This window comes from Oryx dammah, unplaced genomic scaffold (genome assembly GCF_014754425.2).
Source record: "Oryx dammah isolate SB20612 unplaced genomic scaffold, SCBI_Odam_1.1 HiC_scaffold_25, whole genome shotgun sequence".
Lineage (NCBI taxonomy): Eukaryota > Metazoa > Chordata > Mammalia > Artiodactyla > Bovidae > Oryx > Oryx dammah.
Window position 1 is genome coordinate 20,071,100 of NW_024070209.1, and position 26,619 is coordinate 20,097,718.

Sequence of the window (26,619 nt, forward strand, 5' to 3'; positions counted from 1 at the left end):
CTCTGTCCATGGGCTTCTCCAGGCAAGAATACTAAAGTGGGTTGCCCTTTCCTTCTCCAGGGGAGCTTCCTGAAGGGAATCAATAAATCTATGTATAAGGAGAGCAGACTAGAGGTAAGAGAAAACTGTAACCAGTGAAGAATTCGAAGTTACTCATTTAGCAAGAGGGGAATGTGTTTGGCCTTTTTGTTGTGTATCTTTGTCTGAGTTGGATGTTCCCTGAGGTGTTTACATCCAACAGGAGAAGGCTATGTCCTCTAGGAACCATCCTCTTAGTCCCTTGTTTCTAATTCTAGTTCTGCTCTGATAGGGGTTTCTGTCTTCAGTGTTTTAGGTAGCTTTGCATAATACCATGACAGATCAAATAAAAGATTACTACCATGAATATTTAGCTATTGTAAGTAAGTATACATGTGGACAGAGGATGTGGCCTCTGTACTGTGACTTTGTGACCCCATCTTCTTCTAGATTTTCATTCCTTACATTTTCCCTCTTCCTACCACAACTCTTCATGAACTTATTCCCTGTTCACTTTCAGTGATCTAAGTGATGATCCCTAGAACCCAATCGAGTAAGTCTCATAAAAGCATAATGTTTAGGATTAACCAAAAGTACTGAGAGACACCATTTCCCTGGAATCCAAGAATGATTTTTCAGCAATTCATGTAATGAATGCGAGTCTGTGTTATCTTTGCTAGTTACTGCATGAGTTCAAAAGCTGCCAAATTTTATCACTCTTTTATTCCTGAGATATACTTCAGGAGGCTCTTACTTTTTGTGATGATGGTTGTTAGAAATTGTGGCACTATTTGGAAAAGTAAATTTCCAACTGCTCAAGTGTTTTGAACCTGCAGATTTAAGTTGGCCTGGTCAGTTATTCCAAGCTTTCATTTGAAAGTGTGTTTACTTGCTTACTCCTTCTGAGCAAAGTGCAACAGATTTTCCCCCATGCTATACTAGTAAAGGTCACAAGGCTTTGTGTCATCCCCAACAAGGCCTCTGATTTTATATGTAGAACCCTAGAAATATTCCTTTAGATGTCACCTAAGTGACCTCCCTGCTGCTGCTGCTGCTGCTAAGTCGCCTCAGTCCACTTCAGTCGGGTCCGACTCTGTGTGACCCCATAGACGGCCTCCTACCAGGCTCCTCTGTCCCTGGGATTCTCTCCCTAGGTGCCTTCTAATCCTGAGTCTAGGAATTTACAAACACACTATGAAACCTTGTAGCAAAGATCTGAACAAGTTGTGTTTTCCACAAAAGCACTGGACTGGAAATAATCTTAAGGAAATGGGACATCAGTGCTAGATGAAGATAATGAACATGCTTTATCATCTCTAAGGTCAAGACTTGAAAGACATTTCATAAAAACTTTATGAAACAAAGAACAGTATATTGCTAGTCTCTCAGCAATAAAGGGTACTATTTATACTCTGTAACACTTTAAAGTTTTCTTTTCCTGCTGATTAAAATAAGTAATGCACAAGTGGGAAACTTTAATGAACTTCAGATTTTGTGCATGAAAAATTAACTACCCCAGTTTTACCTTTCTGCTCACTCATCATCTGGGCATAAACTTGCTCTCACAATTCAGCCAACAAGGAGCAGAAATGCACACTAGCAGCTAGGCTTCAGCAGGAAAGGCAAGAAAGCACCCTTCATAGTAAATTGAGAGTACTGAGCTTTTTAAATTTATGTGCATATAAATCAATGACGTTACTTGCTGATTACATAGGTTCTCTGGGCGCCAAACCTTCAGATTCTTAGTTCTGAGATGGGGTCCAGGAGTTTGCATTTCAAAATAAGGCCATGAGTTGATGTTGCACGGGCCACCCTTCGAGAAACATCACATGTAGCCGAATTTCTAAAGTAAAGATGAGATCAGAGCAGCCTTATTCTAGAGAAATGCCTATTGTTTTCCACTGTGTGACTTAATCCCTGAGAGGCTGATTCCTCATCTGTGAAGTGAAAATGAAAATCCCTGCTCCGCTGGGATGACCATCAAACAGTAACATGTAGAAGCTTTGAATGCTCCCAAGTGCCCCACGATTGTGAAGCGTCCTGTGTCTGATAAAGGAGGCAGAAAGCATTCTCACACCTCTTGTATGAAATCTTTGACTGTGTTCACAGGTTATACACATTCTGGGAATTAAATGGTGGGAGCAAAGGAATTTGGTGAGCAGAGAACGATTGTGACATAAATGATTGATCCGGATGATATCTCTAAACCTGCTGGCCAAGAATGAAAGAGCAGGTGCTGCTCACGTGAGGGTTGCCGCATCTCACCTCCTGCAGGCATGCTAGGACACATGGCCGAGAGCCGCCCCACAGGTCCCGAGCCAGGGGTGTGCACCTGTCAGAAGAGGCTGGAGAAGCAGGGACCATTTAGTCTCCTGCCGAATGAAAGAGGACTATTTTCTTACCATTCTCCCTCTGGCAGGAGAATAGTAAAGAACACTCCTAATGAAATATTTAGTTTCCAAAACCAGAATTTCATTTGGTTCCTTTCAACATGGTATTTGAACCCCTTTTTGCATAAAAGAACAAAAGTGAATAAAAACCAGATTCAACAGTTGTTCCTCTAGAATAAGGCTGCCTGATCCTGTTTTTACTTTAGAAATTCAGCTACATGGTCTGTTTCTTGAGGGGTGGTCTATGCAACATCAACTCAGGATAATATTTTGAAATACAAATTCCTGGACCCCATCTCAGAAATAAGAATCGGAAGCTTTGGTCCTCAGAGACTGTACGTAATCAGCAAGCAGTTCAGTTGATTTGTATGCACCTAAATATCCCAGTCTTTCAGTTTGTCTTCTTAGTTATAAATGCTAGCTAAAAGACTTAGTGCACTTTGCAAACCAGAAACCAGTGACACTAAAACATTTCAAAGAGTACATATATTTTGAAAGAATTCCAAACTCTCTATAGTATAATTCTCATGAGAAAAGCCTTTTTGATAAACAGAGCTGACTTTCGGCAAGATTTAGGTATCTGAGGTGAAATAAAAAATTTCTATTTAATTTTGGAAATTTCCTTTTTCAGCTTCCTTACATTTCCATGTTCCATGGCTGAGGGGACTTTCTCCCTTTACGTTACCTTACTTGGAATTAGCCAATTAAAATAATTTTTAAAAAGCAATCACATAGGCTGATCACAGAAGTTCAAACTTGCCAAAATTTCTGGTTGAAAAGTGAAAATTTTAGATACCTAGATATTTTCCTTTACCCATCAATCTATTTATTCATTTGCAATCTATATCACTGAACATCAGGTATTGAGGGTAGAAAAATGAATAAGGCATGGTCCATGCTTTTAAGAAAAAGTTATCCAAAACTTAGAAATTAAGAATTTTTAGCATCCTCTTTCAATGCTGGGGCATTGCTTAGCAAGTTTTGTTTATTTCACTAGGAAAATGTACTTACTATATGGCAGCTTCCTAGGTGGTGCAGTGGTAAAGAACCCACCTGCCAATACAGGAGACGCAAGAGGCATGGGTTTGATCCCTGGGTCAGGAAGATCCGCTGGAGGAGGAAATGGCAACACAATTCAGTATACTTGCCTGGAAAATCCCATGGACAGAGGAGCCTGGGGGGTGCAGCCTATGGGGTCGCAAAGAGTCAGACACGACTAAGCACGATCATACTCGTACTAACTCATGGGTCAAGGCCAAGGATGCTGCTAAATATCCCCAAACAGAGAATTCTCCCTACACCAAACAATTCTCCAGTCCAAAAACAACAACAGAAATCAATAGTGCTGAAGTTGAGAAACTCTCTAAAGAGACCAAAAGCCACTATCTGGGGGAAATGAGGAGAACTTGTCCTTCTTGTGAGAGCAGTATCAGTGCAGCCTTAGTGGTTTATGCAGCAAGCTGATATGTGAGTAAGAAGCCAGGAAGTGAAGGCTGTGAGTGGAAATTTTTCTCTTGAAGTTTTTGATAGCGATAGCTGTGAGATATGGTACTGACACAGAGGAGAGGAAGGGTTTTAGGAAAGATAATAGGTGGTACCAAAATATTTTAAAGTATTTGGATCAACTGAAATTTTCATTTTTTATTTAGATGTTTGATGCCTTTAAAGCCATGACTTAAGCCACAGTGGCAGTAAATTATTTTGATGAAAGATCTTTATAGATTCTACCTCCTAAAAAGAGGAGAAAATCGTGGTACATAATTATGGTCACATCTCCATAATAGCAAACACTTAGCAGAGGAAATAAGGGAAATGCCTTTACGTCTAAAGTTGGATTCTCATAATTAAATGGTTTATGAAAAGTTTTGAAGCTATTTTCACGCTGCAAAATGTCTGTATGCAAATAACTGAATTATTCGAGTTAGTTTTGTCAGCAGTCTTCCATTTATGAAATATATAAATGAGTTGTGCCTTCTGAGTTGTGTCTCCTGTATGATGTCAGTACATCTGGAAGAGAAGCTCCTCTTAGCACCCTTTTGTTTGTTTTGAGAAACGGGAGGTTTCCATTAGTAAGAGAGAGAGTAAATGTTATTACTGTCAGAATATTTTTTTTTGTTTTAGGGAGGATCAGAAGGGTTGCTTTGCTTCATGCGAGAAAGTCAAAGAGCCCCATTACTGAATAGGTAGTTCTTTCATTGCTAAAAACCTGGCAGAGGCTGACTGGCGGTAGGATGTATTAGCATTAGCTGGTAAGCAGACGTCATAGCTGGAGGATGGGTGTTTCTCTTTCATTGGACAGTTATTAGCTGCTGCAGCTGGTAAAGTCAAGGGTACTTTTTTTTAAAATGGAAGCAGCCAAGGCCATGGTACAGAAGATGATTTCCTGATATCAGCAGTTCTGTTAGAATTCAGCAGAAAACCATTGAGCATATTATAGTATGGATTAAAATGATTTTATGGGGTTAATTAGGTAACAAACCACATTTCTATAGCATGACTTTTACGATCTGTTTCCAGTTCTAAGCAGTCAAACTACAATTATTTTTGATTACAATACAAATGACTTGGTCACTTGCTTAACGAGACAAGCTTTCTTCTAAAAATCATTACAGTGGTGAATTTCCTTCTTTTTCTAGATTCACTTCTTTGAATGACAGTCCAAATATACACCTTAATTATAAAGATAGGAACACAACTTTTATAAAATGGAAAAAGTTTTAAAAGTGGAAGACTAGTTAATGTTTCTCTATTACATTAGGAGAGTAACTGTCTCTATAAGCTGATTTGCACACCAAGAGGCTGCCTCTGTCTACTGAACGATTTCCTGAATGAGATATTGTTCCTAAAGGGAAAATAAGTTTTCTTTGGATTGTCTGAGGACAGTAGGTCTGGAAAATTGCTAACCCCAATTTTTCCCAGGAGAACCATACACAAAATTGACTTACCATCCATGTCCTAAATGAAATCGTTTGTTCTAGTTTTATATATAATTAAAACTATACAGTTATTTTGCCTAATTTATACATACATATATTGTAACAATATTTTGTCTAATTGACGAACATTTGACTTTTTTGCAATCTGCCACAAACAATGAAACTGACCTTAACGTATAAAGTTGACGTACATACTGTCAAAGATGTCCCATAACACTTGCTCTCAAGATGAAGAAAGAATGCAGAAGGGAGGGACAAATTGACTTTTTGCTCTGCATTGGTTGAATTCCATTTTAGAGGATATCCAAAGTGGTTGTTTGAACAGGCTGTACTCAGAAACTCAGTGTTAAGAACGTGACTTACAAAACTCCTGCAATATCTGAAGAATCTTCATCCCCATCTTTATCTGTCATGGAAAAACTGCTGATAATCATTGACCAAGGTTAGCATCAATCAGGCAACTTATATGACATTGAACAAAAACTTAATTTTTCTAACACAACAAAAATTTTCTTATAAGAACTCTATACTTTAATGAGGCGGTTATATTTTTAACAAATTGATTAATATTGAATTGCTACATTGTATTACATAAATATTGTTGCTAGCTTCTTTTTTATACATGTCTTTTAAAAATACCACTTAATATTCATTCAGTACCAAAATATTGGGCTATTTTATCGTATGATGTGACTGATAATTTATTATACTAATTTCTTAGTCTTATGGAAATAGTTAATAAACTTATCCTTATACCTTTCTCAATAAAAGCATTTTTCCCTTGGCAGGTCCAATTTAGTCATAGGTATTTTTCCAGAAATTTTGGGAATAATTTTCTTGTGTTCTATAGATCCTTGATATAATAATAATAATAATAATAAAAAGCCCCAAACTGTTTATATTAGACACAGGATTATTTTCCCCCAAACTCTATTCCTAGCTTACACTGAATGTGATAGACCTGCCATAACTTTAAACGCTGTGGTTTAGAGATAGTGGCAGAGCCCTAATGAGGAAGCCTTCTATGGGATAAGTGCTCTGATCTGGAGGTTCAATCCCCACAGAGGGAGCAGAGAAGGCTGAACGCCAAGTAACTGAAGCAGGGTACACAGACAGAACGGCATTACTTGAGAAGTGCTATGATGTGCTTACCGAAGGTGTTATGAAGAGTCCCCTTCCAACGTTCCATCACAGGCAGCAAAGCCTCATCTGTAATATAACCTACCTCACAAGACTGTTGGGAAGATGAACTAAGATAATTCATATACAGAATAAAGCAGGAACTGCGTGTAGGAGTCAATCAACCTTTCTGTTGTGGCTGTAGTTGCTATTAGATCTCCTTCCAGTTTACAGACCTAAGCTGGGGAACGTGGAGCTTCAGTTACGCCTGGATGGCTCCTTCATCCACCAACTTTGTCAGTTTCTTCCTGGAAATAAAACCATGTAGGTAGAACCCAAGAAATAAAAATGAAACACTGCCCCCTGCACCACATACCCTTGACACTTATATTTCCACCATCCAAAGGACTACAAATTCCGTAACGCTTTTCTCTTGAGAGTAAATAATACTTTCAAAGAAAGCTTTTCAAATACTTATCAATATAGAATATGAGCACTGTGCCAGGCGCTGGGGATACAAAGATGAATACATCCTTGCCTTGAATATGTTCGGACTCCAGGACGCAGCAGTCAGTGAGCAAGCGGTGATAATAATCCAGTGTACCTGAGAGCAGGGCGCAGAAAGTCAGCCAGGAGTGGGTTTGTGCTCACGGGAAGTCCTCACCCTTCCACAGAGTTTTGGCAGGGCGTGGAGGAGTGCTTCTTTGGGGGAGGAGGAGAATGTGTGAAGTAGCTTCTCAAGGGAAGCAGATTAAATTAGATGAATTGGTTTTTGACAGGTGGCAAAGAGCAGAGTATTACAGACACAGAGAGCAGCCTAAAAAGGACACAGAGACTGGGGGAAACGTGTGATTGATGGAAAGAAAATAAGGCAGTTTGCCTATAGCTGAAGTGAAGAATTAATGTCTGGTGAAAATGGTAGAGAAAAGCTGGAAAAGTAGGTGGGGACAAATTGTGAAGGCCCATACAGCAGAGGTGTTAGCTGACTGTAATACCGCGCTAGTGGTGATGAATCAAAATGCCTTTAGTTTGGGCTGCTGTAACAAATTACTATAGACTGGGTGACTTAACTAGCCAAGATTTATTTCTCATGATTCTGGAGGTGGGATATCAGAGATCAGAGCACCAGAAACATAGGTGAAGGTCGTCTTCTGGGTCGCACATGGCTGGCTTCTCGTTGTATCCTCACATGATAGAATAAGAAACAGCCCCCATGTCTCCTTAGGAGGGCATTAAGCACGTTCTAGAGAGGTCCAGTCTCATAACCTAATTATTTCCCAAAGGCCTCACCTCCAAATACCACCACATTGGGGATTAGGATTAAATATAATGAATTTTGGAGGAAAATAAACATTCAGTTCATGACAAACAACGTCTCTGAGATTCCTTTGTTGCTGCTGTTCAGTTGCTCAGTCCCGTTCCTCTTTGTGACCCCACGGACTGTAGCACGCCAGGCTTCCCTGTCCTTCACGGTCTCCTACAGTTTGTTCAAACTCATGTCCATTGAGTCTAGTGAGATTCCTAGTGATTTTCTTTTTCCCATCAGACATTTCTTTTAGACCTCATTCCTAATAGAGGCAGGTGGAGTCTTTCCTTCTCTTTCATAGCATTCCTACAATGCCTGGCAAATACAGCTCCTTTTGTTTTACTTTTTGGTTTTAACTTTGCCAAAGATCAGTGGCTACCACTGAGTTTCTACGTCTCAGATAATTTTTACTGCTCAAGAAACATAATCAAGGGGAAACAGGTGCCACACAGGCATATGAAAGAATCCGGCTATTTTACCCTACTCCCTGAATGTGAAGAACAAGTCAGCACTTTCTTTTGGTGCAGGGGGTTGGTAAGGCACTGTTCTCAGCCCGTATTCCACATTTTTGTTGCAGACCTCTTCTGTGATGTACGCTGGGGAAACTGGTGAACAACTGAATGGACTCCTGGAAAAGCTTAAATCTCAAGGTGCTTCAAACCTTTTAAGTGTTATCGAAGAGACAGCTGAATTTTTTTAGGAAAAAAGTCTTGTTAAAAGAGAAACCTATGTAAACCTGCTGGACAGGTTTACATTATATTGTATTCTGTTTACATAAAGCAAACATTAGCATCATATTGTAATATCCTTGCAAACCACAAGATGTGAACAAAGGCGGTTCTTAGATGGGACTGCTTTACAGTTTCAAATCTTAGATGCTAAGTATTAGTCTGCTGTCTTCCAAAATATAATATTGCTTTAAGAAAATGACTTTGGGGCTTCCCAGGTGGCTCAGTGGTAAAGAATCCACTTGCCAATGCAGGAGACTCAAGAGGATAGGCTGGTTCCATCCCTGGGTTGGGAAGATCCTGTGGAGGAGGAAATGGCAACCCACTCCAGTACTCATGCCTAGAATATCCCATGGAGAGTCCAGCAGGTTACAGTCCCTGGGGTTACAAAGAGTCAGACACAATTTAGAGACTGAGCACACACACATTAGTTTGCTGTCTTCCAAAATATAACTTAGTTTTAATAAAATGACTTGGCTAGGCTTACTTACTCTTGAATATAGCTTTCCTAAAGCTCAAAACACATTTTATAGTCTTAAAGGTCCTATAGAAGCTCCATTAGTAAATAACTTCATATGGATTGTGAAATTAGTCTTCTGACTCTACAGAGCTGCTTTTTGGTGGTTTTTGTGGGGGGCGGGGGTTGATAAATGCATCCATTTTTAATTCCATTCAACACACTGGTAGGAAATCTACTACTCAAGACCAAGTTTCCTGCAAGCCTAAATTTAAAGCTTAAAGCAAGGACAATACAGAAAGAGTGAGTGTGCAGTTTTTTTAATAGTTCATTTGACAGAATTTTATTTTCCTTATATTGACACAAACCACACAAGGTGAAGCTGGATAAAATCTCTATTGTTAAGCATCTGAGAAGAAAAAAGTTTTTACCTAAAGGCAACTCAGGACCATGGTGGGGGCTGGGGGAAGGACAAAGGAGAGGGTAGGAAGAACTGAGAGAATTAACTGGAAATATACAATTACCATGTGTAAAATAGATAGCAAGAGGGAATTTTCTGTGTAACACAGGGAGCTCAACCCAGTGCTCTGTGACAACCTAGACAGGAAAGATGGGGAGGGAGATGGGCGGCGGGGGTGGTGGGTGGTGTTCAGGACCCAGAAGATATATGCATACCTGTGACTGATTCATGGTGATGTATGGCAGAAGTCAACACAGTATTGCGAAACAATTATCCCCCAATTAAAAGTAAAAAAGAAAGTGAGTTAAAGTTAGGATAACTTGATCAGCAATTCGTGCAAGACATCACGTTTGACTCTGTCATCTGGAAGGTTCAAGATTATTATCTAGAAAACGGTGGAGAAAAAGGATGATACTAAGGCAAGGAGGTGGGTTTGGGGAGCCTCAGTGATGGACGAAAGCGCGCCGGAGGCAGCAAGGAGGCGCCGAACCTCCGCGGATGGCCCTGAGCCAGGGCGCGGTGGTCAAGGCGGGGAATTGAGCTTTGGGGGAGGCGACAACCCGGCGGCAAAGTCCGAGGCGGGTCGAGGCGCCAGGTAGGGCGCACTTGTCTCCTTTTGTAAAAGATGCGCCGGGCCCCCGCCCCGGTGAGATGACCGCCAGCGGGAAGAGGCGGGAGCCCGCGGGGCGAGTGGAGCCGGCCCCTCCCCCGGCGCCTCCGGTAGCTGGGTCAGGACGCCGCAACCGCGGCGCTGGACCTTGGGACTCGGCAGCTCCCGGACTACTGTCCGCCCGCCGCTTCGCTCCCGACCACCCCGCCAGCAGGTCCCAGGTCCCCGACGGCAGAGAGACCAGCGCCGCGAAAACAGGTGCGTGAGCGGGTTGGCAGCGTGCGTCTCTGCGGCCCGGGGTGGGACGCGGGCAAGGACCGAGAGCCGAGGGCCCAGGCGGCGCTTCCGGCGGCGGCCACCGCACTTCCGGGTCGTGCCGGCGTCCTGTCGGCCGCCGCACTGCTGCTGGGCATCCTCCCGCTGGCCCGCGGTGCTGTGTATTTTGGGGGCCGCAGAGCGGGTTTACAGCGGCTTCCTCCAGCGCCGCCTTCGACCCCAGAGGTCGCCAGTATTTCCGCGCGGGCTCCCGGCTTGGGGTGCATGGGGAGCGGGCAGCGTGCTGCCTCAGCCCGGCAGAGGCAGCAGACCAGCTGAGTTTCCGCCGGAGACACTTGCCTTCCTCTCGCTTGAGCTCTCTGGGTCTTTCATACCTTTCAGCCTTCGGCAAACGTGTTTTGTTTTGTTTTGGCAAACTCGGATTCTCTACTTGATTTACAGAAAATGAAGCCTAGATTTTTAGTTCGACAAACATTTGCAAATAAGGCAAACATCAGGGAGCCCGAAATAAATAATTATTAAATAGGAGGGGAAAAGTGAAAACTGAATGAAATAGGAGTATTATTAGAATTCACTTAGAAAATATCCAGTTAGCCCAGGTCGCTGTGGGGAATCTAATCGCTAATTCAAGGTCTCAGGGAATTCCCTTATGCTTAAAACTCATGGTCACTTGTAACCCGTACTGTGTACTTTTACCTGATTTGCACAAGTTTTCATCCATCTTCCGAGTTTATCAGAGTTCTGTATTTTATGTATTTCCCCGCTACGAATCTGCTGATGAACTAAGTGAATGTATATGCTAAATACTGTTTTGAAAGCATTGTAAATAACTTGGTAAAGCATACTTTCCATATCTGAAAATTAACTTTAATTGAAACTAGAACATGAAAATTAAATGTTTTCTGAAGTTAATTTTTTATGACATGTTCTACAAAGGAATTTTAATGTAGAAGTTTCTGTAGAATCAACATTTTGATGATTTACTATTTCAACAGAATTCTTAATTCTCATCTCTGCAAATAATCTTTTAATTATGTATTACATATTAATTTTAGATACCAATAATTTGTAATAAAATTATATCTTATTGTACATTATTATTAGCACCTTACAAATTGAAACATGTGGCAGGAATAATACTTAGCATCTGATTAATCTGGGCTTCCCTGGTGGCTCAGAGGTTAAAGCGTCTGCCTGCAATGCAGGAGACCTGGGTTGGATCCCTGGGTTGGGAAGATCCCCTGGAAAAGGAAATGACAACCCACTCCAGTATTCTTGCCTGGAGAATCCCACGGAGGGAGGAGCCTGGTGGGTGGAGTCGCAAAGAGTCGGACACGACTGAGCAGACTTCACTCACTCTGATTAATCTGATTGTCTGATTTCTCTCTCTCTATGTGTATCTATATTTTAAACCAAGATTTATTCTTTTTTTTCTCTCTCTCTTTTTATCTTTCTTTCTTTCTCCTGTGCGATCTTAGTTCCCTGACCAAGGATTGCTGGAGGCCCCAGCAGTGGAAGCACTGAGTTCTCACTACTGGACCAAAAGTGCTGAGTCCTAACCACTGGACAACTAGGAAACTCCCTAGTCAACATATTTTTAAATTACTGTTTTTATAATAAACTGCAAGTGTCTACTACTAATGTGATAATTAAATATCAAAGTTATATAAATGATATAATATTAACTTTGAAATTATACTGCAGAGAAGCAAGTGTTCTATTACTCTCCTCTGTTATTCTTTTTAATGAGCTCTCTTTTTCAAATTAATTGACTTAGAACATTCGTTTTATACTGATATAAAACTCAGACATAGTTTGAGCTATTATTCTTTAGTTGTGGTTGTTTGAAACCAATACCTGCTGTGTTGATTCTAGCTTTGTTCCCAGTTGATTTTAAAGTTCTGAAGTTGTCTTTCAGTTCTGATCATCTCTGCCCACTCAGCATTCTCCTTTCTGTCCTGTTGATGCTTTCTGAATCTTCATCATGCAACAGTACCAGGAGTTATCAAGGATAACAGTTCTCATTCCTAGCTGGGTGACCTCCGGGTAAATGACTTGACAGCTATGTGCCTCAATTTATCTGCATAGTAGAGATAATAGCAAGACCTGCCTCAGAGATAACTTGGGATTGGTATAGGGTGGCGCAAGAATACTGGAGTGGCTTGCCATGCCCTTCTCCAGGAGATCTCCCTGACCTGGGGATTGAACTCGGGTCTCCCGCATTGCAGGCAGACGCTTTACCGTATGAACCACCAGGGAAGTTATAATTTCTAAAGAAAGGGTCAAACAAAATTTGATAACTCTTTCTCACCTGTTTAAACCTGGTACTATCTCAGGAATAAGATCTTCTTTGGTAGATTTTGACTTCCATTTATTTACTTATTAAATTAAAAAATTATTCAAACTAGGCCATGTTTTTTAATGTAAAGTTCAAAGAAGGCCCAGCAGGAATGAGCCAAGAAAGCAATCAATAGGAAAAGTTCTTTTGATAGAACTCAAGGTCAGCATGTGAACATCCTGCATTAATCTTTGTATTGACAAGAAAGAGCCAAGCTTGGTCAAGCTTGACGCTCAGTGATTATTAGATGTGCTGTAAATATTAAACCATAAACATATAGTGACTTTTCTTATATCTGTTGCCTTTTTGTAGTACTCTTTTAAAATAATTTAGTTTATGACATATTTTTTTGTAGAAATAAAATTGACCAGCTGATAATAATTACCTCCAACTTTAGGTAAAGTTACAAACTGGTCTGAATCTGCTGCTGGCATGTCTCCTGCATAGGATGGGAGTGGACAGATGGTTAGACTTAGAGTTCATATTTATAATGGTTAGGTAAAAATACTTTTTGCTTAAAAAAATAGTGATGGGCTTCCCTGGTGGCTCAGATGGCCTGCAATGCAGGAGACCTAGGTTTGATCCCCTAGGTTGGGAAGATCCCCTGGGGGAGGGCATAGCAACTTACTGTAGTATTCTTGCCTGGAGAATCCCATGGACAGAGGAACCTGACCGGCTACAGTCCATGGGTTCTCAAAGAGTCTGACACGACTGAGCGACAAAGCACAGCGCAAACTATATCCTGAATTCAGGTAGGCCAGATTAAGCACACAGGCTTGCTACTGGAACCTTTGGCTTCAGGAGAAGGAATTCTTAAGTCTCTTGGATATAATATTCACCAAAATGCAAGATAGTTTCTGGAAAATTATTATTTAAAAAGCATTAGTTCTTTTATACTTAAACCTGTGATGCAGTAATACATCCAAACAGGGTATGTGTTCAATGCTTGTAGTCTAGTATATTACGGAGGAATCTAAAGAGAGATATTCTTGGGACTTCCTTGGCAGTCCAGTGGTTAGGACTCTATGGTTTCACTGCAGGGAGCACAGGTTTGATTCCTGGTCAGGGAACTAGGATTCTGTGTGCTGTGCAGTATAGCCAAATAAAACAAAAGTAAATAATAAAGTTTCTTTTAGGAAGACTTCTTGGTAATAGAGTCTTAATCTTTCTCTTCCATGGGGCATCATTGAAACATATTTATTTGACTGTTTAGAGTATAAGAGTAATGCCTTTTTTTTTTTTTTTTCAATTAAAACAATTTTTGGCCACACTGTATAATTTGTGGTATCTTAGTTACCCAGCCAGGGACTGAACCCAGACCACTGCATGGAAGCACCCAGTCCTAACCCACTGGACTGCCAGGTAATCCCAGTAATGCTTCACTTCAGTATGTGAGATCATAGGCTGTGAGCCATAGGAAGGCATATTTCAGGTATACAACTGAATTCAGACTACTTCCCCCCATTCTCCCCCTCAGTGGTTTATTTTGTTCCCATTTCACTTAGAATAGTGAAGCAATCGAAGAGAACTTTCATAAGGTCCCACCATCACATCTACCCGCCTTCCTGAACCTGCTTACACAATCTGTCCTCTCTTTCATTACTCTAATGAATGGTTTGTGTTTCCATCAGAGGTTGGCCTCTGTACTTGTGCACTGGAGACCATCCATCCTCTTTGCCTTCTCATGTTCATTGCAGCGATTCTCTAATCTCTCTTTTACTGTCATTTATTTAATCCTCCTTTAAAAAAAGCTGGATCCTTTCCATTGACAAACAAAAATGTTATTTCCCCATCTTTTGGTGCTGGTTTCCAGTATAGTCATGACATTTCTTTTCTTCTAGTTTTCTGGTTGCCCATTTGTTCTTATCCCTCTTTTCCTGACTTCTTCTGGACTAATTGAAATAGCTTCAGTTTTCCCATTATTATTGCCACTTTTGGCTGATTATTTATATTTTTATGGAAGTCTTTGTGTTTTTTTAGTGTTATTGTTGTTGGCTTTTGAGTGGTTGCCCTGGGGCTTACACCTGGGATCTTTAACTTACTATAACACTGCTTTATAACCCAGGACCCTTACAACAGCAGATTTTCTTTTTCCCTTATCCTTTGTGCTGTTGTTATCCTACTTTCTTACTTCTACATCTGATAAAAACCTCATGATGTTACTGTCATTTTTTGCTGTAATAAGCAAGTATTTAATGAATCGATCTTAAAATGAGGAAAAAAATGACTTTCATATTTTGCCACATTTGCCACCACTGATGCTCTTCATCCTTTGTATAGATCCAAATTTCTGTAGTTATCACTTTACTTCTGCCTGATGAACCCCACTAGCATTTTTTATAGTGAATGGCTGCTGGTAAAGGATTCTCTCAACTTTTGTTTGTTTAAAATAGTCTTTAAAATATTAAAATAGTTCAATATTTAAAATAAATAGTATTTTAAATACTTCTTTGTTTAAAATACCCTCATTTTTGAAAAATATTTTACTGGGTATAGAAATGCAAGTTGAACGTTTCTTTCAGCCCTTTCAGGGTGTCACTCCATTGCTTTCTTGCTTGATTAGTTTCTAAGGTGACGTCTCTGAGACACTGTCTGCTATAATCTTATCTTCTTTCTCTGTAAGTAATGTCTTTTTTTCCCCCCGTCACTGGGTACTTTTAAGATTTCTTACTAGCTTTCAGCATTTCAATAATGTTTGGCCTTGGTTTGATTTTATTTTTCTTGGATTATGTTGATCTTCTTGGATCTTTGGGTTTATAGGCTTTGTCCAACTTGGAGGGTTTTTTTGGCCATTTTTCCTTTTAAGTTTTTTATTGGTACCCCTACTTCCTTTTAACTATGTATGTTTTAGATTGCTTGATACTACCCTATAGGCTCTACTTGGTTTTTTTTTGTTTAGTCCTTTTTTTAAAAAATCTGCCTGCTTTGGAGATGATGTCCTAGGCCGTTTAGACTGCAATAACAAAATCCTGTAGATTGGGTGGCTTATATACAGCAAAAATTTATTTTTCATTATTTTATAGTCTAAGAAATCTAAGATCAAGGCACTCTGACAGGTTCAGTATCTTGTGAGGGCCTGCTTCCTGGTTTAGAGATGACAACTTCTTGCTGTAACTTTATGTGGCGAAAAGATTTATACTATTGTTTTCCTTTAGTGGCCTTCTGACTTTAAGAACAGTGATAAGCAATAAAACTAGTGAAGAGGGGATAAAGTAAAGAAAGATTATGGGGCGTGTTGTCAAGGTAGCTGAGGTTATGTGGAATTAGATGAGCCAGAGCTTAGGTCTTTGATGCAAATGGTGGAAGTTCAGACGGAGGAAGGAGTCAAAGAAATTAGTTTTTTGTTACTTTAAAAGTAAGTGAACATTTGAAAGAAAATAAAAGCATTAAGGCCTCAGACAGAAGTAGAGCTATGACTAAGAAGCAGAAGAATTCCCGGTCAGAAGAAATGAGGTGGAGCCTGCAAATACATTAGAGTTTCTGCTTTCTGCCTTGAATAAAGCAGAAGATGAAGTGGGTACAAACAAGCCGAAACTTTCTCCATATTATATATCCCAAAGCCCTTTTTAAAATGTTGTTGATCACTCTAAATTGGAGTACGAAATGTGAACTAGATGCTAAGGAAAAGCTTTCTCTTGGGCTTTCCTGAAAGATAAAGTAAAACCCAGATATTAGCACACTAGCTATAGTCCATAGTGTCGCAAAGTTAATTTTATTCAAATAAGAGGTTCAGATACAGTTAGGCATAATTTGAATTCAGAAATAGTTTTTTTCAGAAATTTATAACGATGCTTTTACCTCTATCATACCCTTTAAAAATATATGATAAACAGTAAATTTCAGATCAGATGTATAGAATACAGATTCTGAATTAAAGTTGATACTTTACATTGGTTGTCAGTAATATCCTTAAAGGTAGTATTTCTGCTCACCCACATACATTATAGAGGCAATTTGGTTTTTTGTTGTCGTCTAGTCACTAAGTTGTGTCGAACTCTGTTGCAACCTGCCAGGCTTCTCTATCCATGGGAGTTTCCAGGCAAGAATACTAGAGTGAGTTGCCATTTCCTTTTCTAAGGGATCTTTCCCACCCAGGGATTGAACCCGTGGTTTCTGCCACATCTCCTGCATTATAAGTGGATTCATTACTGCTGAGGCATTGGGGAAACTCAGATAGTAATTGCCATATAGAGGCAATTACTCATAATTTATTTTAGTTTGTGATTTATCAAGTGTTACTAAATTTTTTGTGATGATGCAGACTTGATTTTTGTTGATGGGAAAAAAACTCCAGTGTTTTCGTCCTGGGCAAAGACAGAAATAATGTTCATTTACTTTTTTTTTTTTTAGAAACAAAACCTAAGAAATGCCTCATTCCACAAATAGAGAAATGATACTTGGCGTTGTGGTGGGAACTGCTGGAATCAGCTTGCTGCTTTTGTGGTATCACAAGGTTCGTAAACCAAGGACAGCAATGGATTTGCCTAAATTTCTTTCTCTGGGTAATTCACTTGATTTGATGACTTTGCAAGATGAAGTGCCTAGTGGCCAAAGAACAACAGAGATCTTTCAAGGAAGGCAGCTTCAAATACTGGAGAAGTTAAATGAATTACTGACAAATATGGAAGAACTCAAAGAGGAAATCAGAGTTCTTAAAGAAGCCATTCCGAAGCTGGAGGAGTATATACAATGTGAACTTGGAGGGAAGGTAACTGTTCACAAGATAAGTCCTCAGCACAGAGCTAGAAAAAGAAAGCTTGCCACAGTTCAAAGTTCAGCAACAAGTAATAGCTCAGAGGAAGCGGAAAGTGAGGGAGGGTAAGTTTCTTTAAGATGTTTTCTATGTTAAATTGATTCTTTATTGCAGTATTGCTATTATTTAGGTATTTTCATTATACATTCCCAGTCATATATGCTGTTACTATTTAATAACAAGGCATAGAAAGGAGTGATTATTTTGGCTTATAATTAAAACCATATTCAATGGAGGTCAGTATTTTAGTTTAGAGCTCATTGACAAAGAGAATATAAGTAACTTCCTAGTGCTGGTGGTGTCACATGAGTATGAGGAAGACAGTGATCATTTGCCAAAACGTGCAACCTGTTTTTAAATGTGGCCAGTCTCTGACCCCTTATGTAATTAAGAACTGTCCAATAAGTGGTCTAATAAAACTTCCTGTGATCATAGAAATGATCTAAATCTGTCTGCCCAGTATGGTAGCCACAAGCCATGCGTAACTCTTAAGCACTTGAAGTGTAGCTTGTGCGGCTGAGGAACTGAAAAGTTTTAATCTCATTTTATTTTAATTAATTTAAAATTAAGCACTCACATGGCAGCAGTGGCTACTGAATTGGGAAGTACAGACCTAAAAAGAGTCGAGAATGTACAAGTGACTCAGTTTCATCCTTATATGGGATAATTCATTGGATTCTAAAGTCAAGGCATGAATAATATCCTTTGGGGGAAAAACAAATGATTTATGAAAAAAAGGAATTGTGCCTGACTAGTGTTTCTGAGGAGTAAAATAGGAAAGTAAATAAAGATGCACTAGTGAATGTAGCATAGCCTGAAATTCATCAGGGTGAGGATGTTTTCATCATCGTATTCCTAACACCTGTTCTTGTGCCCACCACCATGTGTATGTGCTAAGTCACTTCAGTCATGTCTGACTCTGTGACCCTATGGACTGCAGCCCATCACGCTCCTCTGTCCACTGGATTCTCCAGGCAAGAATACTGGAATGGATTGCCATTCTCTTCTCCAGGGAGTCTTTCCAGCCCAGGAATCGAACCTTCCATCTTCTGTGGCTCCTATATTATAGGCAGATGCTTTACTGCTGAGCTGCCAGGAAAGCCAAGTAGATGACAATAACTATTACTTAAATTAATAGGTGATCTGCTGAATATAGAATTGGGAGAAGGAGGAGGGATCTAGATAAAGGAAACAAAGAGAAGGGATTTAAAGGTGATTTCATACATGAAGAAATGCAAATGATTAATCAAGTCTTTTGAGATCAATGCTTGTTGTTGTTCAGTCCCCGAGTCACATCCGTCTCTTTGTGACCCCCTGGACTGCAATATGCCAGGCTGCCAATCTTTTACTTGTATTGCTCTATCAAACCATGGATTTAAAATAATTATTTAGTTTTCTGCTGTCGTCCCGAGTGGTAGCTGCCGAAATGAGCAAGTTCATGAAACCCGGGAACGCGATGCTGGCCCTGGCCAGTCACTACTAAGGACACAAAGTGGTCATCGTGAAGAGCATTGAAGATGGCACCTCAGATACAGCCCACAGCCATGCTCTGGTGGCTGGAACTAATCACTCTCCCTGCAGAGTGACAGCTGCCATGGCCAAGAGGTCAAAGATCAAGTCTTTCGTGAAAGTTTATCATGATAATCACCTCAGGCCCACAACGTACTCTGTGGGTATCCCCTTGGATGAAACTGTTGCCAATAAGGATATCTTCAGAGACCCTGCTGTCAAATGCAAAGCCTGACAAGAAGCCAAGTTCAAGTTCTAGGAGAGATACAAGACCAGCAAGAACAAATAGTTTTTCCAGAAGCTTCAGTTTTGTCTGCCTTGTTCAGTCATTAAACCCCACCCCACCCCAGGCCAAAAAAATGGTGTTATTTGTATCACAGTGTTATATAAAGCTTTAGAAATCTCCCTTTCAAAAATTAGATTTTATTTCAGTTTAGGTTAAAGTAATACCCCATAATAAAATTCATTGTTTGTCCATTTCATTTGGGCTTTAAGAGACTACATGGGCCATACAGCCTTGCTCACTTAATAAAATTATCTAATTTTTAAACTCATGTATTCTAGAAGAACCATTTGTTCTTGCTGGTCTTACACTGCCCTAAAAATCCTCTGTGCTCTGCCAGTTTATCCCTCTCTCTCCTTAAACCCTTGGCAACCTCTGATCTTTATACTTTCTCTACTGTTTTGCCTTTTCTAGAATGTCATATTGTTGGAATCATATAGTATATAGTCAATTTGACGTCTTTTACTTAGTAATGTGTATTTAAGTTTCCTCTATACTTTTTCATAGTGCATTAATAGCACATTTCTTTTTAGCACTGAATAATGTTCCATTGTCTGGATATACCACAGTTTATCCATTCGCCTACTGAAGGACATCTTGGTTGCGTTCAAGTTTTAGTAATTATGAAAACTGCTGCAATAACCATTCATGTACAGGTTTTTGAGTAGACATAAATTTTCATCTCATTTGGGGAAATACCAAGGAGCATGATTGCTGGATTGTATGGTAAGTATATGCTTAGTTATATAGAAAGCCTCCAGCTGTCTTCCAAAGTGGCTCTACCATTTTGAATTCCCATAAGCAATGAGTTCCTGCTGCTCTACATCCTCACAAGCATTTGGTGTTATCAGTGTTCTGGATTTTGACCATTCTAATACGTATGTAATAACATCACATTGTTGTTCTAGTTTATATTTCTCTAATGACATATCATGTGGCACATTGTTTCATATGCTTATTTACCATTTGTGCATCTTTGGTGAGGTATCTGTTAAGGTCTTTGGCCCACTTTTTAAATGAGATTGTTCATTTTTATATTGTTGAGCTTTAAGAGGTCATTGTATATTTTGGATAACAGTCCCTTTTCATGGGAAATATTCTTTGCAAGTATTTTGCAAATACTTTCTCTTAGTCTGAGGCTTCTCATTCTCTTGACAGAAGGCTTCTGCTCTTCTCAGAGCAGAAGATTATCAGTTGTTTCTTTCATGGATCATGCCTTTGGTATTGTATTTTAAAAGTCATTGCCAAATTTATCTAGGTTTTCTCCCATGTTATCTTCTAGGAGCTTCATAGTTTTACATTTTATATTTAAGTTTGTGGCCCATTTTGAGTTCATTTTTGTGACGGGTGTAAGGTTGGTGTGGCCTCTCTCTCCAGGCCATTCTCTGGTTTGTGATGAAAAACTCTGAAGAATGAGGCAGTGTTTCCCTTCTAGACTAACAACAGATTGAACAGATTTGGTTACTGCTTGCTTTAAAAGTGGGGGATTCCCTGAGCTTGGTGTGCCTTCTTTGAAACGCAGCTCACTTGATATTAAGAGTCTCTGGGCTCTCTGCATTGCCCTTGTGGGTCCTGAGGTCAAGGAGAACCAACATAAATAAGCGGGTGATCACGTTGCTTAATTTGCTGTGAGTAGCAAAGTCCTCTGTCTCTTATGCAAGAATCATGTGTCTTCTACCAGCAACCATGAAACAGGAATAGATTAATTCATTTGAATGTTGGATAAAATTGGATTATAAACTGACAATGGTATGGTGAGAATTAGAGAGCTTTGAAAGGGATTTATTCAAGGGTTTCCCAAAGAAGGTTGTTAGAAAGGGAACAGAAGCAAGATGTAGTATTACAGTATACAGGATATGGAGAAGCTTGTTGAGGGAGTGTTTTATGTCATAGGTGGAAAAGGAAGAGGACGGTATTCTAATAGTTTTAGAACTATTTAGAATTTGCCTTTAAATGGGTTACAATATAACAGTAGATCTCCATAATCTGTGCATATGGCCCATGTAATCGGATGCCATGCTTTATTGCCAAGATAAATTTAGCTTTGAAGTTAGAATACACATTCCACAGTCACATGACTTGCAGTTTTTCAGAAAGATGAGCCATAGAACAATTTTATTCTAAACTGATGTCATTAGATTCTAGAATCTGCTATCATCATATTCTATGTTATTGCTGTGTTAATTCTATATGCAGCCTAAGCATTCAGCATCTAACCTGTTCCACCTCCACAGGACATTTTTATGGCTAAGGATGATGGCTTAGAAAGGAAGGGAAAGATTTGCTTTGTATTAAATTCAATATGGGAAAATGCTTAAGGTAAGCCTTTAAAAAGAAAACAAAACACGTCTCCGTATGTTTCATGTGCTAAAGAACATTGAAATGTTCATAAACCAAGCTTTAATGCTTCCTTTAGTTTCCCACAGTAACTGAATATCTGGATATTTATCTGAACTATTCTCTCCAGAGAGCATCTGCTTTATCCATGATTAATATTTTTAAATAGCATTAGCCAGTGGGGTATACGTTTATTGTACTTAGCAACTCCTTCAAATCTGTTAGTTCAGTAGTCTGAAACAGATATTATGACTTAATTATTTTAAAAACAGGAAGTTCCCCCTTTACCTACAAGGAACCCATTTGTTTTGGTGCCCTCTATTCTGTTTTCCCCTGACCTTTCTTTCTGCCTACCACCCTGAGTCTTTCAATTTATCTTCCCAAGGTTTAGTAGAGTGGGCAGGTACTGGGTAGGTAGTTAGAAATAATCTTTTAGACTTAGGCATTCTTTGGGGGTACCTCTGGGTAACCATCAACTTCACCTGTCTTAATTTCTTACTCCCTGTTTCTATATTGATAAGGTAGCTATTCTTCAGGACACTTGGCAGGTTCCCACCTGTGCTCCCTGTTCTTTTTTCCTCATTTGACACTTTTCTCACTCCAGTTGCTGCCGAGAGGAGCAGAACTGCCAATCAAAATGTCCTGCAGATCAGCTCACTTCAGACCTCCTGCATCGTGGAGCCTCTTCTGTTATTCAGCCAACAAAATTTCTTGATTTTAAAGCAGCTCATCCTTCTCCGATGCTTAAAGGCAGTTCACGTAAAGGAAGTAAAATTTCCTCATCTTCATCAAACATGTCTTTTTACTCAACTTTCCTTGAAAGAAGACATTCTTTATTTCCTAAATTTCAGAAAAGCACTGCATCCCTTCATTGTGTACAAAGTAGAGCTAACTTTGATTCTGAAGAAAAAAGAAGCTTCAGTGATTTCAAGTCGGCCTCAGAACATTTTCACTTTAGATCCAGAAGTGTTTTCTCCGCCCCGAAACTAAGTATAATTTCCTGTTATGAGACTGCTGGTACCTTTGATGCAAGTAGTTCATGCATATTTAATCCAAATGAAGTTGAAATCATTTCCAAAAACTCGAATATTACTGGTGCTGAAAAATATATTCCCTCTTATTCTCCTGAATATAACACTACATATTTTATGAGTTCTAAATCAAAAAGGAATTCCTCTGCCTATCAGGACCCTGTTGCTACCTCGTATCAAAGCACAGCAACCATGCTTACTCCTCCAAGTTTTACTTCCTATTCCTCTGAACACCATGGAATTGACAATGATAATCAAGAAAGAGACCAGTTAAGAAGCAATTCTGTTTATCCCACGTCTCAAAGTCACAGTAGAAACACTTCTCCAGCTATGGTTCAACAGCATCCCTCTCCAAGTGTAACTTTCCCTATTCTCCATAATGTTGAATTTACTTCATTTTGTAAAAATGCTAGTGGCTTTGCTCTACCTCAAAACGGTTACCTCAGATCCCTTTGAAGACAAAAACAATGCTCTCTCATTTAAAGATGAAGACAAATCTTCACTTAATGAAATTCCTAAAATAAGACCTTAGACTTTACCCTCTCTTGGAAGGGCAGCTCAAACAAGAAGCTCTCCCTGCAGGCATAGTATATAGGCTATAGAAATCACTGCTCAGGTTTCAAGAAGCCTCCCTTGCTAAGCTTCACTGCACTCTGAAAAAGATTTCTACAGTACAGTCTAAATTTAATGTTAATTTCTGTATTTTTTAAAGATAGTTTATTAACATTGGAATATGGAAGTCAACGATTATTCATCTATTTCTGGCTTTTAACAGATTTACTGCTTACCGATTACCTAGTCCCAAATTTCTGAGTTACTGTTGTAATGCTTTTGTGGTCTGAAAATAACATCAAGTTTTGATAAATAGGTCTTCTAAATGTATTACATTCTTAGAGAGTTTAACATCTTCTTTTACTCTAGTCATTACAATAGTATTCCTATATAATCTATAGATCTATATTAGTTTACTAATTCCTATTTATATCAGCCTTGCTAGCCCTATTTCTCATGCCAGACATCCCACTGATACACACAAGGATCAAATCATAAAACATACTGTCAGAAATAGAATATATTTGAACCAGATATATTAATAGTTTTAATACACATTTGTGTATGTATATAAGAATTCAGAAAACTCTGAAATCAGAGATTTTTATGACTTTCTTAAAGTGAAAATTTTTAGATTTTTTCCAAAATTTTTATTTAAAAAAATTTTTTTTTAAATTTTTATTTTAAAACATGTCTCCAAAATTTTAATTTTGAAGTGAATATTTAGTTTTTTCCATTCTATTAATAAAGTTTATAAATATGTTTATCAGAATAACAAATGGAAAGTCATATAAGAATTAAAAATATTTAGAAAATAATTGGTTTCTGTAGAGGGAGCAAATTTGAATTATTTTCAATTATTTGTCATAATAAAATGCCCCCTAAGTTAATATCATTTGTACTAAGATAATTTTACTCTTACGTTTTTTTCCTTTTAATGTGTCATACTTCTTTTTCTATTTTAATTTTTTTGTTGTGTGAAATGCACACACAAAAATTCATTATTATAGCCACTTTTAAGTTTGGTGGCATTAAGTACATTCATACTGTTGTGCAACCATCGTTATCTGTCATGAGTCGGACATAGCCGAGCGACTTCAGTCTCACTTTTCACTTTCATGCATTGGAGAAGGAAATGGCAACCCACTCCAATGTTCTTGCCTGGAGAATCCCAGGGACGGGGGAGCCTGGTGATCTTCCATAGGGTCGCACAGAGTCGGACATGACTGAAGCGACTTAGCAGCAGCAGCAGCAGCATACCCATTAAGCAGTAGCTCCCCAGTCCTCTCTTCCCCTAGCTTCTTGACACTTCTTCTACTTTCTGTCTCTGTAAATTTGATTCCTCTAGGTACCTCCTATAAGTGGAGTTATACAGTATTTGTCTTTTTGTGATCGGCTTGTTTCACTTGGCATAACGTTCTCAAGTTTCATCCATATAGTAGCATGTGTCAGCATTTCCTTTTTTAAGGCGGAATAGTATTCCATTGTATGTATATACCACATTTTTCTTACTCACTCTCTGTTGATGCTTACTTTGGTTGCTTCTACCTTTTGAATAATGAATAATGCTGCTATGAACATGGGTGTGTAAATTATCTCCTCCAGGCCCTACTTTCAGTTCTTTTGATTTACACCTAGAAATGGAATGACTAGATCATATGATAAATCTATTTTAATTTTCTAAAGAACTATCATACTTTTTTCCATAGTAACTGCACCATTTTCTATTCCTCTAAGAATGCAAAAGGACTCAAGTTTCTTCACATCCCTGTCAATACTTGTTATTTTGGTTTTTTGATAATAGCTATCCTAATGAGGGTGAGGTGTGTCTCTTTATGGTTTTGATTTGCATTTTCTCCCATTGTGTGGATTGCCTTTCACTATTGATTGTGTCCTTTGACACATTTTGAAGTTGTTTATCTATTTTTTATTTTGTTTGTGCTTTTGATGTCATATCCAAGAAATCATTGCCAAATACAGTGCCATGAAGCTTTTCCTCTGTTTTCTCTAAAGAGTTTTATATTTTAATGTTGCTATTTCTCGCTTCAATTATGCCAGTGTTTGCTTCATATATTTAGAAGCTCTAATGTTTATTACATATATGTTTATTATTGTTATATATGCTTGTTAAATTGAATCTTTTATAATTATAAAATGTTCTTCTTTGTCTCATAAGTTTTAGACTTAGTTGATTTTATCTGATATTAATATAGCCACCCCTGTTCTCTTTTGGATATTATTTTACATTGAATATCTTTTTTCGTCCTTTTACTTTCTACCTATGTGTCCTCAGTTCTAAAGTGAGTCTTTTATAGACTCCATACAGTTGATCCATACTACCAGCCTGAGTCTTTTGATTGGAGAATTTAATCCATTTACATTTAAATCCAATTACTAGTAGTTGCCTTTTTGTTATTTCTTTTCCATGTGTCTTATACCCTGTTGTCCTTCATTCCTTCCTTTGTGTTGACTTAATTTTTTATAGTGATACATTTTTTATTCCTTTCTCATTTACTTTTGTGTATATTCTATAGATATTTTTGTGTGTTTAGTGTGGGCATTATGAATAACATCCTAAAGTAATAGCAATCTATTTTAAACTGATACCAACTTAACTTCAACTGTATATAAAAGCTTTCTCCTTTACAACTTTACTCCCCTATTTATGTTATTGATATCACATATTATGTCTATATAGCTGTATAGCTGTTAGCTAGATTTATCATTATTTTTATACTTTTTTATATTAATACTTTTCTCTTTTAAATACTGTAAGAGAATAAAAATGGAGTTATGAGCCAGAATTACAATAATGCTAATTTTTATATTTAACCACATTTTTATTTACTGTTACCAGAAAACTGTATTTTCATATGACTTCAAGTTAGTACTGCCTAATAGCCTTTGTTTTAACTTGAAGAATTCCCTTTACCATTTCTTGTAAGGCAGGTCTAGAGTTAATGAGCACCGTCATTTTTTTGTTTATTTGGGAATGCCTTAATTTCTCTATCATGTTTTCAAGAACAGTTTTCCTTTAAGGATATATACTTCTTGGCTGATAGTTTTTTTTCTTTCAGCCCTTTAAATATATCATCCTGCTGTCTTTAGGTTTGCAAGGTTTCTTCTGAGAAGCCTGGTGGTGATTTTATTGAGGATCACTTTGGAAATGGCAACACACTCCAGTACTCTTGCCTGGAAAATCCCATGGGAAGAGTCTGGTAGGCTACAGTCCGTGGGGTCGCAAAGAGTCGGACACAACTGAGCGACTTTGCTTCTTTACTTCACTACTTTTGTAATGATTTGCTTTTCTTTTGCTGATTTCAACATTTTTATGATTTGTCATAATGTCCCTCAGTTTGAGTATGTGTCTTGGTGTGAATCTGTTTGTGTTCATCCTATTTGGAGTTAATCGAACTTCTTGTATTTATATATCCATGTCTTTCCTCAAATTTGGGGAGTTTTTGGCTGTTATTCTTCAAAATAAGCTCTCTGCATCTTTCTTTCTTCTCCTTCTGT

General features: G+C 38.6%; 2 protein-coding genes and 1 pseudogene across 2 annotated transcripts in view; all 3 read left to right on the forward strand.

Moving 5' to 3' along the window:
- Positions 1–9,996: 9,996 nt before the first annotated feature.
- The window catches only part of LOC120851681 (regulator of microtubule dynamics protein 2), a 66,428-nt gene continuing 49,805 nt past the window's right edge, over positions 9,997–26,619 (forward strand). Inside the window, exons 1-2 of the mRNA XM_040224653.1 lie at positions 9,997–10,282; positions 16,989–17,456. Of these exons, the coding sequence (XP_040080587.1) occupies positions 17,005–17,456 (452 nt within the window). The 5' untranslated portion in view covers positions 9,997–10,282; positions 16,989–17,004. The remainder of the gene's footprint in view (positions 10,283–16,988; positions 17,457–26,619) is intronic.
- Positions 18,474–19,382, forward strand: LOC120851682 (annotated as a pseudogene).
- Positions 21,486–23,602, forward strand: LOC120851778. The gene is given in 3 exon segments (XM_040224787.1): positions 21,486–21,502; positions 22,125–22,985; positions 22,987–23,602. Coding segments are annotated over 3 exon segments (975 nt in total). The 3' UTR covers positions 23,084–23,602.